Source organism: Gekko japonicus, unplaced genomic scaffold, assembly GCF_001447785.1.
Source record: "Gekko japonicus isolate JY-2015 unplaced genomic scaffold, Gekko_japonicus_V1.1 scaffold129, whole genome shotgun sequence".
In the NCBI taxonomy this organism is placed as follows: Eukaryota; Metazoa; Chordata; class Lepidosauria; order Squamata; family Gekkonidae; genus Gekko; species Gekko japonicus.
The window spans coordinates 344,739-358,403 of NW_015168049.1; the positions used below are offsets into that span (position 1 = coordinate 344,739).

At 42.8% G+C, this 13,665-nt stretch overlaps 1 protein-coding gene across 1 annotated transcript in view; it reads right to left on the reverse strand.

Annotated features, from left to right (window-relative positions):
- The window catches only part of LOC107113077 (chromosome unknown open reading frame, human C3orf67), a 225,152-nt gene that overhangs the window by 53,682 nt on the left and 157,805 nt on the right, over window positions 1-13,665 (reverse strand). Inside the window, exon 13 of the mRNA XM_015414332.1 lies at window positions 3,354-3,415. Within this exon, the coding sequence (XP_015269818.1) occupies window positions 3,354-3,415 (62 nt within the window). The remainder of the gene's footprint in view (window positions 1-3,353; window positions 3,416-13,665) is intronic.

Below are 13,665 nucleotides of genomic sequence, written 5' to 3' on the forward strand. Positions count from 1 at the left end.
AAAAGATATTGTCTAAAACTAACATAAGTAAATGCTGGGGAATGAGTGATTGCACCTAAAAGATAAAGGTCGATGGAAAATATCTTGAAAAGCCATCAGAAGACAAGTAAGAGCAACAGAGGTACTTGGGAATATGGTTAATATACTGAAAAAGGTCATTACGAAGTGCATACCCATCCCTACCAAAAGACAGATTGGGGCAATATTAGTACTATCAACAGAAAATTATCAACAGGAATGCATATGCTTATTTGTGGCCTAATATCTAACTAGGGTTGCCAGGTCCCTCCTGGCAAGTGGTGGGGGGATGAGGGGGACTTATTGGGAGCAGCAGATTTGATGAACAAATATTTCCTCTCAACATTATCTTGCACAGTGCTAGAGTACATGCTTTGCATACAGAAGGTCCCAGGTTCCATCCCCAGCATCTCCAGTTAAAAGGATGAGTTTGCAGCCGACCTGAAAGCCATTGTCAGAGTCAATAATACTGATTTGATAGACCAATGGCCTGACTCAGTATAAGGCCAGCTGATTGGTGGCAGGGTGGCAGCATAGGACCCCTCCCCCCACTGGGGTGCCTGGCAGCCTTATATCTAACATTGTCATTTAAAGAATGCACACAAACACAAACTCTCCAGGCCAGATTGGCCCAGGATCTTTTCCCAAAGGATAACTCTACCCTCACTGTGGGGAGGCAGCCATCTGCTTCCTGTCTACTGTGTGTACTGGCAGGTGACCAGTAGGGGCTGAAGTAGGCTTGCCAAGTCCCCCCGGGGGGGCGGGGAACCCCCCGCCCCAGAGGCCCTCGGGCCTCGGGGGGAACCCCACCTCCAAAGCACATGACGTGCCCGGCATCAGCACATCACCCGGAAGTGACGCAGCCATGCCGGGCGCGCCAGGGGCGGGGCCATGGTCATCCGACGGAAAACTCTATGTTTTCCCCTCGGATAACCGCGGCCCCGCCCCCAGCGCGCCCAACGTGGCCGCATCACTTTCGGGTGATGTGGTTGTGGCGCGCGCGCTACGCACACGCGCACTCACGGACCGCGGCTGGAGTCCCCCGCTGTGCATACAGCGGGGACTTGGCAACCCTAGGCTGAAGTGTCCTTCCCATGTATACTGCAGAAGTTTGTACGTGTTTAAACCTTCTGCATTCTGTTCTGAGTGGAGATGATGCTTCCTTTCCAACATATTTGCAAACTGAACATGCTTCCTTGACCCCCCCGACCCCCCTCCCCTGGCACAGTGCTTTTCAAACTGTTCCAGGGAAGTCTAGGATTCCTTGGAAACCTCTCTGGGTCCTATAATGAGAAGATCAGTAATAGGGGACTGTGACGTCCCCTTATCTGGGGAGGTCTGGTTTTACTTTAAAATGTTCTTTATGTTTTGTTTTACTGGGTAATCCGGCTGCCACCAGGAAATTTATAAGGCTTTCCAAACCTTTATAATATAATATCTATCACTGGGTAGGTATACCGAGGGTCTAGGCTTTCATGAAGGTCTATGTGGTCTGAGGAATAGTCTTTCCAGAGCTGGTATACTTGAATGAAATAAAATTTATTTAAATAAAGCATAAATACGAGGGTAGAACAATGTAAACAGTACTGGGAATGATTTGAACAATTGCTTAGTGTCTCTCACAAGCTTCTCCTTTACTGACAGGGAGGTTTCAAGTAACTTTGTAACATAAACTCAAGGTCATGCAAGTTCACTGTTTCTCTCCTTCAGACCTCAGAATCAACTCTTTATCAACTGTCTTATTCAACTCTCAGACATAGAACTTAACAACCCACACAGGGAAGCTTCTCCTTCTCTCTCATACATAGCTTAACTGCCCTTCCCCTGACTTCATCAACTGTCATCTCTAACTGACCCTCTTGATAGACATTCAAATCCTCCACACAGCATCCATTCCAAAACCCCTCCCCCTCTCTCTCACTCACCAATCATATCACTTGCCTAATTCCAGCACTCTAGATTATCATCACAGCCATGCAAACCAAACTTTTAAAGCCACACACACACAGTTAAACATGAAATCATTACAGGGACAAACTTCCCTGAAAGACAGTTTGTTCACTATTACTGATTTGTCTCAGTAATGGGCAGTTGCAAGAGTCTGGGTTATGTTTTAGGTGTACTCTTCCCTGCTGCGGTGGCTCAAGTGGTTAAGACGCTGAACTGCAGGCTGTGGAAGGTCAGTAGTTCAGCAGTTCAAGACCCGGGTGCCGCAAGACGGGGTGAGCTCCTGTCTCTAGTTCCAGCTCCTGCCAACCTAGCAGTTCGAAAGCAAGAAATTGCAAGTAGATAAATAGGTACCACTTCGGTGGGAAGGTAACAGCGTTCCGTGCGCCTTGGTGTTTAGTCATGCCGGCCACATGACCACGGAAACATCTTCGGACAGCGCTGGCTCTTCGGCTTTGAAACGGAGATGAGCACCGCAACCCTAGAGTCGGATTCGACTGGCTTTCGAGCAAGGGAACCTTTACCTTTACCTTCCCTGCTAGTGGTCATGGGGGACCTGGCAACCCTAGTTCAGGACAGGTAATAAGCTGGGCTGATATTGTGCATGAACTGACTGTGTCTCTGGAACATCCTCCAGAATTGTGTACAAACCCTGCTCCCTGTGGCAATGCCCCCCTGAAGGTAACAAGCTAGAAAACACTGCTTCAGGCTACATATATTCAATTTAGGACTGAGCTGAAAGTTCTCTTTTGAATTTTTTGGAGGCAGCCTGGAGTTGGAACTTCTCAAGAAAGCCCCCCCCCCTTTCTGCTTGTCTGTGACGATGGTGTCATTTGTGACCGCACTCCAGACAGCTGCCTGGAAACTCATTTTTCTCCCTAAGAAGCCAGAGTGATGCCAGGAAGCATTGCCCACATCTGCATTTCGCAGGTATGGCATAATCATGAAGCCAGATCAGTGAGATCAATGCTTCTTGCCTTTAAGCAGCTATGAGAACTGGGACAAAGCCTTTACCCCTGTTTGCAGGGCTTCCTTGGAAATCTGCTGGGAAGCTCTTTCATTGCATCCTGTGAGCACAGCAGCAAAGGGAGGGAGATTTCAGCTTAAACCTACTAATTTCTCTGAAATTTTCATTATATGACTTGCTTTACAGATTTTTAAATAACTGATATAGCTTTAAACCACACATATGCACTCTCCACCCATGCAGGTTTGCAGCTACAAAACCCCAAGTGTATGTGGTCAGAGAGGGGGTGAGTGGCATTTCTCTCTAAGATCCAACATCTGAAAATAAGATTTAAGAGTCTACCAAAGAAAAGTCACATTGATCCGTCTTTTAGAGCATTTGAAGAACATGTTCATTGCCTTGGCTGTAAACAGCAGCTTACCGTGGGTTGGAATGGGAGAGAGGGTTCATCTCTTTCTGATAGTGACACCCTTGATTGATTGGCTGTGGAAGACAGGAGAAGTAGGAGTGAGAAACTGATTTTGCCAAACTTCTTTCATTATGTCTAAATGTGAATTAAAGCATTATTTTTATCTACATGGTGCCATCAAGGTATACTGGAGAGTTGTCTAAGCAAATAAGGGAAACACTTGCTCCAAGGAGCAATCTGAACTTCCAGTACTGGGGAAGGCAACTGTGCATGATTGACCAGAGCTGCTCTCCTAAAATCAGAAAAAGCGGCATGTTGGTTTTCTGTGCATGACAGGAAAACAACACCAGGGTGGCCTGATGGATGGGAGCAAAGGTTTAACTGTAATCACTTTTGGAAAGAAGCACCAGTGGTAATTTCTTGCATTATTCTCACTTTGCATTACATATGTATCAGCCCCATCCCATACAGATCTTGAAAAGATCTCCTGGTGGCTTTTCAAAATGTAAAAAGCAGCTGGGGAGGAGGGCTTAAACCAGGACTGTGGTGCAGGGAGCTTCACTGATTCACCTGCATCATTTGCTAAAAATCAGTTGGCTCCAGTGTGTTGCTGTTTTCTCTGGGGTGGGGGGCACACATGTGCGTGCACACACGCACACACACAACATCTGAGGATGGGGAAATGAAGCAGGGATTACTGTTAACTCCCTCACTCGGCACTCTGTATCCAGCCAAATTTGCTCCTATATTATTAAAAAAACCTGCCAACTATCCATGAACAGATCTTTCAATGTCATCTCTAGCTTGGATCCAGCTCTTTGCAATGCCTTCAACCGTGGACTGAATGTGCAAAAATGCCGCACGTAATTGATTTTGACTTTAATCTTTTAATTCCTATTTTTAAATATTCATAATTTTAGGAAAATGCTCTCCGACAGATTTAGAAATTAGGCATTTTTTAATATTTTAGTACTATTTACATGTCACTTGAAAGAAATTACTGCAGTCTGACAGCGAAGCAGGAGTAATAGGCAGTTCTCAAAGCCATTATATACTTTTTGGACTGACAGTCTGGAGCTGCTGCTAAACAATTTATATTTCAACAATTCCCCCTGACAGCCTAGTTATTACATTTCGATTCTTGGTAAACTATCACTGGCTATAAAATATAGTTTTCAGTACATCACTTTTAATGTTTGCATGTGAGCATCTGTTCACACATTTGCCTGAATTTTCGGCTATGTAGAGTCTGTTTTTTTGCAGATCAAAGGAGATCCCCCCCCCCAACAATGAAAACTACAAATAGCTGGACATTTAATCATCATCATATATCAGATTAAGGATTCCAAATGTAAAAGTGGTTTCAAAATCCCAAATCCGAGGGAATACCTTCAATGAAACAAAAGAATATTTTATTATTCAAGCATGTGTGAAAGAAAACCAACAGCAAAAATAAAGATAGGCAAAAAACAGCCTTCTGGTGGTGCTGTTGCCATAGATTAGACCAAGGGACAAAGAGGTTATATAAAATTAGCCAATATTTCAAAGAGAAAAAAAAGCATTGCTTTCTGGGGAGGAGTTGACCATAATCTATACGGGAAAAAATTAGCAGAGATTTGATGAGCAAGTAACACTGGGAAGAAATATGATTAGTTCAAAAGAGAAAAGATTTTTTATCATCTCACATTAAAGGAGAACACACAAAATACCTTTTTCTCTGCATCATCAAGGCAAGGGAAACTTTAATCCCCCTCCCATTTTTGAATGCAAGAATTACAATAAGCATTACTTATTAAAAGGAGAAATGATGCTGGGACATGTCCTAACTTTGCTTATCAACAGGGTTGTTACACAAGACACTGTTTTAGCAGCCCTGAAGTTGTGATAAAACACTTCTGAAAAGTCAAGTGGCAAAATGAGTAAAAATTTGCCTTTACTGATAGGAAATTCAGTAGCTCAGAAAATTTGGTAGCTCAGGAAATAACAGAAAAAATTGCAGTGCATCCATTCTAGAGTAAATATGTCATATATTACACAGAATGTGAAGCCTTCAGACGCTTTCTGCTAGATGAAGAAAAGGACTCTACATTTTCAAATTTTTCTAGGCTAGTGGTGTCAAGAATATTAGAAAGTGCGATAGTGTGATAAATTTACTATATTTTCATGTCTTATAATTTTGTTTTTACCAATCTGTACAGTTGAATAGGTTTGATTTTGATTTTGAATATCTGGAATTAGGAAAATTAATCCTTATCATCCCTTACTATTACCAGGCAAAATTCAGGTTGGTCTGAAGCATCAGAGCAAAGTTTGAGTCCAGTGGCACTTTTCAGACCAACAAAGTTTTATTCAAAGTGTAAGACCAAATTTACCCTTTGAATAAAGCTTTGTTGGTCTTAAAGGTGCCACTGGACTCAAATGTTGTTCAATTACCAGGCAAGAAAGGACTGGTTACCTTTTCAACTTGTCAGGGAATAATTTTCTGAACATTTAGAGAAAGGGCTCCAAGCTTTCCCTGCCTTGACCCAGCTAAAGAGTTCTGCATATGGAAACAAGTTTTCGTGCACATATTTACCAGTCTCAAAGCACTGCATTTGTTGTCCTTTATCTCTCCAAAGCCTATTTATCATTTTTTTTAAAAAGCTTGCAATGTGACTGCAGTAAAATTCTCTTTCTTGTGAACTGACGAGTGCAACTGATTCATCTCTTGCAAAAGTGTGGGACGGTGAGATGGGAGATGACAGGGTATAATTCCACCTCCCCATACTGTAGCCTTTGTTCTCCCTGCTTTCCCCTGCCTTGTCCGCACCTCTGCAAACAATTAAATTATAGTGTGCCAAAGAGCTGCTTGGCACACATGCTCCTATGAATAATAAAAACACCGCCCCTTGTGGAGGAGCAACAATGGAAGAGGCGGGAAGGACAGAGTCCATAGGAGGACTATCACCTGACATCCTTCAGCAAGGGCTGAATCTGGCAGCTATACCTTAATTGCAGCTGCTCATCCTTGGGCTGTCCTGACTGCCATCCTTTCCTTCCTCTTCATAGAACAACAAGCAGTGAGAGCATTAAACCTGTTGAGGAGGGATCATGACTCAGGGGCAGGGTACCTGCTTTGTATGCAGAGGATCTCAAGTCCAAGCCCCAGCATCGCCAGCTAAAAGGATCAGGGGGTAGGTGATGTGACCTGGGCCCCTGGAGGATCCTGTGACCTATTTGAGTCACAGGAAAAAATGCTCCCCTTTGCATTTGTTGAAGGATATTCATATGAACATGGCTAACAGACACCTCAGGAGCATTCACTGTCACTATAGTTTGGTCAAACTGAGGATATGGGTGAGATACTTGGTGAAATGAGCCCTATCACTTCCCTTGTGTCCCCCTTGTGACTTACAAAAGCTGCCAGAAGGATTCTGACTCAATGGAGGATTATTAACTCATTGAGGGACATCTCAGTATCTATGGCCTTAAAAGAGCAGGCTGTACCTAAACACCTGTTAAAGAAATTGTCCCTAGATGCGTCTGCTGTAAATAACTAATGAACTGTCTAAAATCTGCCATTTTCAAGGAAAGGGACAAAACTGTAGGCATTCATGGGTATGTGTATCCTCATTATTTTCAATTTAGATTGTGACAAAGCTCTAGATGGGTGGGATTGCCTCGATAAATTATCCACAACAGTTGACAGACAGGGGAGTATCTTCCTGTTTGTCCTCCTGGATCTGTCTGCGGCCTTCAATACTATCTACCAGGTATCTTTCTGGGCTTGTTAACCAAAATGGGCTTAGGAGGTACAATGGGACTATGGCTTCAGTCTTTCATGGAAGGTAGGTTAAGAACGTAAGAAGAATTCTGCTGGATTAGACCAACAGTCCTTCTAGTCCAGCATCCTGTCTCACACAGTGGCCAACCAGTTCCTCTGGATGGCCAACAACAGGACACAGAGGTCAAGCCTTCCCCTGATGTTGGCATCTGGCTTTGGGATTCAGAAGATTAATGCCTCTGAATGTGGAGGTCCTCCTCAGTCACCACAGCTGGTAGCCATTGATAGACTTATTATGAATGGGTGGAGAGGGTTGACAAAGAGAAATTTTTCTCCCTCTCCCAAAATACTAGAACTCGAGGGTGATGGGCAGTAGGTTCAAGACAGACAAAAGGAAATACTACTTTACACAGAGAATGAAGGTAGGTTCAAAATTATATTGCTGAGCAACTCTATCCTGTTTAACATCTTCATGAACTCCTTGGAAATCTGCAGCACAGTGCTATTGATAGGCTAATTGTTATTAGTTTTAAACTCATATATGCCCCAATTTCTCCCTAAATGGGAACTCAAATCAGCTTACATCAGAGGTGTCAAACTCATTTGTTATGAGGGCTGGATCTGGCATTAATATCACTTTGTGGGGCTGGGCCATATGTGCCATAAGATGTAATGCCATGTACCAGAGATATAAACTTTATAAAGGACACAGGCAAACCCAATTAACAATATTATTTTTACTCTCAAAATACAAACACACTTAAAACATTAACAGTTTTATAGTATTTCCTTACAGTATCTCCCTGATGCCTGCCTTTCCACTTTCACTGCCTGTTACACATTAGCACCGGGACAGTATACAGGGAGATAATGCACAGCCTCTGCCATCTGGCAAGAAAGGCAATGACCAGTTGCTTGTGGGCTGGAAAAGAGCCACGGACAGAAGAAGAAGAAGAGATTGGATTTATACCCCACCCTTCACTACCCAAAGGAGTCTCAGAGCGGCTTACAAACTCCTTTCCCTTCCCCTCCCCACAACAGACACAGGTGGGGCTGAGAGAGCTCTGACAGAAACTGCTCTTTTTAAAGAACAGCTGTGCCAGAACTATGGCTTGTCCAAGGTCATCCAACAGCTGCAAGTAGAGGAGTGGGGAATCAAACCCGGTTCTCCCAGATTAACATTCTGTGCACTTAACCACTACACCAAACTGGACAGGCCGGTTCTGGCCCATGGGCCATATGTTTGGCACCCCTGGCTTACATCAGAAACTTCTATTATATTCTCACAACACCCTGTGAGGTAGGTTAAGCTGAAAGTGTGTGACTGTGAAAGTGTGTTACCCAGCAAGCTTCCATGGCAGCGTGCAGTATAGGTACTAAACCAATGTCTGGAGAATAAAATAAAAATCCAGACAATATGATGATGAAGTTGGTTGGGAACAAAGCTTAGATACGTTGTGAATGAGCTTATTCCCCCCCCCCCAATGATCAGGCACACAGGTGGGAGGCGCCTCTGGACACCTCATTGGTTTTTGGATAAACAGGTGAAGAGGGCGCTAGGACTGCCTTTACCAGCTTTGGCTGATTCAACATCCATGGCTATTCCTGGAGAAAGTTGACTGAGCCACAGGAATATATGCCTTGGTAACATCCAAATTAGATTACTTTAGTGTGCTCCATAATGGGTGGGCCCTGAATCTGATTCAGAAACTTCAGCTGGTGCAGGATGTGGCTATTTAGGCCTTGCTGGTACTCATCAAAACGAACACATAAAACCGGTGTTATTTGAGCTGCACTGGCTTCCAATTTGTTTCTGGCTTTAATTCAGAATGCTGGATTTAACCTTTAATGCCCTGAACAGCTTGGGTCCAGAGTACTTGAAGGATTGTCTCATTCAAATCAACCTGACAAGGTCTGAGGTTGAGGGTTGCCACTTTCCTGTGGGAACTGACCTTGTCTAAGGTGAGATAAACTGGGACCTGCAGGAGGGCTTTTTTCAGCTGCTGCCCTCCAAACTGTGAGACTCTCTCTCCCAGGGGTAAGACTGCCACTCTGGAGAAAGCTGAAAGCCCTCAAACTGAAGGGGTTGTGACTGGCTGTTTCTCTTTCGTGTTCTGAAATTTGTGTTGGACTGTTGTTTTACCAACTTTTAAAATGTTATCACATAATTTTAAAAATATGAATATACGAGGCTACTTTATACTGTATCAGACCCTTGGTTTATCAAGGTCAGTGTGGCCTAGTTTGATGGCAGAGGGTTCAAGGGTCTCAGACACAGGTCTTCTGCATCATTTACTACCTAATCCTTTAAACTAGAGGTGCTGAGGATAGGGAAACAGCCGTGGCTCAGTGGTAGAACATCTGCTTGGCATGCAGGAAGGTCTTAGGTTCAATCCTTGGCATCTCCAGCTAAAAGGATCAGGTGATGTGAAAGACTTCTACTGGAAATCCTGGAGAGCTACTGCCAGTCTGAGTAGACAATACTCACCCTGAGGGACAGATGATCTGATGCAGTACAAGGCAGCTTCATGTGTTCATGTGAATGGAGGGTCTCTTATATGCAAAGCAGATGCTCTACCACTAAGCCATAGCCCCTCCTTAGCTGCCGTAAGGCCTTGCAATGAAAAGGCAGCATACAAATATGCTGAATAAACAAATAAAACATATCAACACCTGAAATTAACGACTGGGTTTTATGCTCCTAAAATATCCTAGGTGAACAAAGGCAGAGATACCTATCAAGTGGTGAAACAAATGTTATCTCTCGCTGCCCAGAATCTCTTTTAATTGCTTTCTATTTCATATTCATCCTTTGGCCATGTAAAGTAAAGAAATCAGATGATGTAATGAATCTGAAGTTGAGATTCCAGTATAAGCCCTTCTCACCAGCTCTGTGAATGTAGTTGGGGGAACTTGTGTCAGCATTCTGTAAAGACTGGTTCCCCGCTGGCGTTTATACAGGCTTCTTAGGAAAAGACAGCAACGTTGGAGTCAAGCTCCTGGTGGAACCTTTTTTATTATTTCCACTGAACAAAATGCTGAAGCACATTGGGAAGGGCAGCTTAAGAAAGCTTGCCTCTCAGCTTCGCTTCCTGCAACGGCCTTGTGAACAAGCAAAGAATTTCAATTGCCGGTGATGTCAACTTGACATTGCATAAAACTTTACTTTCTTTCCTTCTTTCCAAACTAAAACAAAACAACTTCAAAGGCCCCAGCATCTAGATCACAGGGCATAAAGGCAGCCAACCCACTGAATGATTACTGAATGGTTTTTGCATGGCTGATTCATTTGACAGAATATTTTAAAACAAGTTTGATTTTATGTTAAGAATTCGGAGGGGGGGGGGACCATCTCCTAATTAAAATGATTTCCATATAAACCCAGAGAGAAGGGGTTACTAAATACTCATGAATAGTGACGGGTGAAGTCCCCTGGTTCAGTTTAATTTATGTTCACTTGTCGTGATCTTTCCTTGTAAGCAGGAAGAGAACTTCAAGGATTTTTCAGCACTTGCAATGGAAGACTGCTAATAGTGAGAGTTAAGTTGTAATTCCTCCAATCCCTTCCAGATTCCTCACCACCGTGAACACCCTTCCTTGTTATCCTCTGCCTTCCTCCCAAAACATACATGGCAGCGGGACAGGGGCAGAACCTCAGGGTGCTTACAGTAGGGTAACAGTGGTGACCTAAGGGCAGGAAGCCCTAGGGCAGAGCAAGGGAGAGAGAGACCTCACCTGAGAGGCGGTCCTCAGAGAAGGCAAGAGAAGGGGGCAGTGAGGAAGGGTTGAACATTTAGAAAAGTCATTATATGAAACACTACTTCATAGACAATAAAACTGGCACTCACTTGTCCAATCGTACAGACTTTCTAGAACATCTTGTGTTTTGAAGTGAAACACAAAATGGGCCCGAGAGTCAACTATGGAAATACAGGCTGAAGTTCATGTTATTTTGCCTCCCAGTCTGCCACAGCTGTTATTTGACTTGTTGGACCTAGTAGAGTCTAAGAATTTTTCTACTCCTCCTACAGCCATTATTACTGCTCTTTATTTGGATACAGTTCACCCTGACTCTAATACTAAAAATGTATAGTTCATTGATCATTATTTTTAAAATTACTAATCAGTAATTGTTGGAGTTTTAAAATTGTAATTCAGCAGAGTTAAAATAGCCGAGCAATGCCAGAGTAAAATAATCAGACTCAGAGTCCATGTGTGTTTAAAATAGAAAAGTTTTACTACAACCTAGCATAGGGAAAGGGTAACTGGGAAGAAAATAACAACACAGCTAAACAGCTACATCCTTACTCTACAAAGGACAACACTAGAAGAGCTAGCAATGGCTTCTCTTACTTCTTCAGAACAGCAAACAAAGACGGGAAGAGGAGCCATAAAATGCTAAAATACTTTGACACTTTGCTTCCAATGAAACTCCTAGATCAGGGATGGTTTTCCCAGGCATGTAGTCCTAAACTACCATTGGCTAAATGAAACATGTGATTTCCTGTGAGCAACACAAACAAACATTTAACCCCATATACACTGAAGTGTTTTTAACATGTAATACCCAACAGTAATGCATCCATACACATGGTACTTAACAGAGTAAAATAACCAAAAGATAAATATCTGCTCCAAGGGTTTATCCTGTGAATTCATATAGTTTTTTCTTCACTATCTTTTCAAAAACCCTGTGATATAAATCACTATTATTTCCAAGGGGCTGACAAAATAATTTGTCGAAAAGACATCTACAAGTCCAAAGACAGCAACATACACAATTAACTGGCATGTATCTGGAATTGTGATTAAAGCTTTATTTCATTAATCAACATCGATTACACATGCAGCCCTAAACCTAATGAAGAAAATACTGCAAAAGTTGAACTAATCAGTTGACAATCCCTAGTCCACTAGTTTTCCCCTGGCTTAGTGAATCCTCACAGGGTTACCATTATTTCTAAGTGACACACAGAGTAATGGTTTGCATATAGCAGACCACAGGCATAACCATCAAATCAAATCAAATTAGGACTCCTGATAAACCATAGCTTGTTCCTCAAAATCAGCGCAATCTTGAAGAGGAAAGGAGTGTCTGAAACTCTAAGAAAGCAAAGAAGAACCAGACAATGGGCAAAGAATCTCACCAAGAATGGGAGAGATGCTGCCTAATCTAGGACTGAAAGAATTATGTGGACAAGCAACAAAAACTGTGATTTGGAGGGCAAGATTATATGTAAAGGGTTAAGATGAATACCCATACTTTGACAATGCCTCCATTGTCATGGCAGTCAGTATAAACTGGATCCTGCCAAGTCACAGAGATCAGCAGAATGGCTGAAGTGGGCCATTAGTTTCATCAGGGCAAGTAGGGGAACTGATCCTTTAAATGTCTATGGTCTATCTTGGGTCCACAGCAGATGCATTGGCCCTCTCTGAAGTCAAGGTTATTATAGCCGCCTCTGCTATAGTAAGTAATAATCATTAGAGTAACTGTTTGGAATTCGAAAAGATCAAGTACTCAGCACTGTACTGTGAAGTGCCTTGACTATACCCTTCATCTCACATAAAGGTCAAGTTTCAGTCTCTCTGACCTTGCTTCACTGGCCGTAAGACTGTCAGTTAATATATTTTCAGGAGGATAGACATGTTGGTCTGCAGTTGAAGAGCTAGACTGGAGTTCAGTAGCACCTTAGAGACCAAGGGACCTGATGAACTCTGACACTCGGAAGTTTATACCCTGAAAATCTTGTTCTCTAAGGTGCTACTGGACTCTAATATAGTGAATACATTGAAATGCTGCCTTTACAGTAACTCCTGAAAAAGTTCTGTTGTATCATCTCAACGAAATGTGTGTGTTTGCACATTTATTTTTGATGGACACTGACCTTTTATTTTATTCCATACCAAGGGACTGTTGCATCATTCAAGTGAGTTGGTGGCATAAGAATGACTTGCAGCGCCTATGTGTGAATTGGCAATTTTGGGAGAAAATGTGTCAGAAAGTACTTCTAGAAAGTAGGCCACAATGTCAGGAAGTATGAGGTAGGAGAAGGAGATTGCCAACTCTATCATCGTCCCATTCACTCTTTCAAACCTACATCATCTCATCTTCGAGGATCAGTAGCAACTTAGCTCTACTGACGCCAACAGTGCTATCTTAAGAACACTTCCCTGGGAGTGAGTCCTACTGAATAAGACCTGACCAGAATTCAGAGTATACCTGTTTAGGATGGCACCATGAGACTCAAAGGTCTACTGACTCTGAGTAAGAGTCAGTAAAATGGTAGTCAGTAGAACAGTGGCTGCTTTTGTACTCATCAGGGAGAAGACTGGAGTATAAACAAACAAAAATGTTGAGGTCTACAGCACCTTCAACAATTACTTTACATCCCCATCTCTTCTCAGATTGGGAAAGAAGGGGCCAGTGTGTTCCTCAGCTCTTTTCTCTTCAGTAAGCTTTCTTAAGCTGTAAACATTGTCCCTGAAAACCTTATGGCTGGCAGGAACCACTTATATGGGGACCTGGAAGAAGAAGAAGAAGAAGAAGAAGAAGAAGAA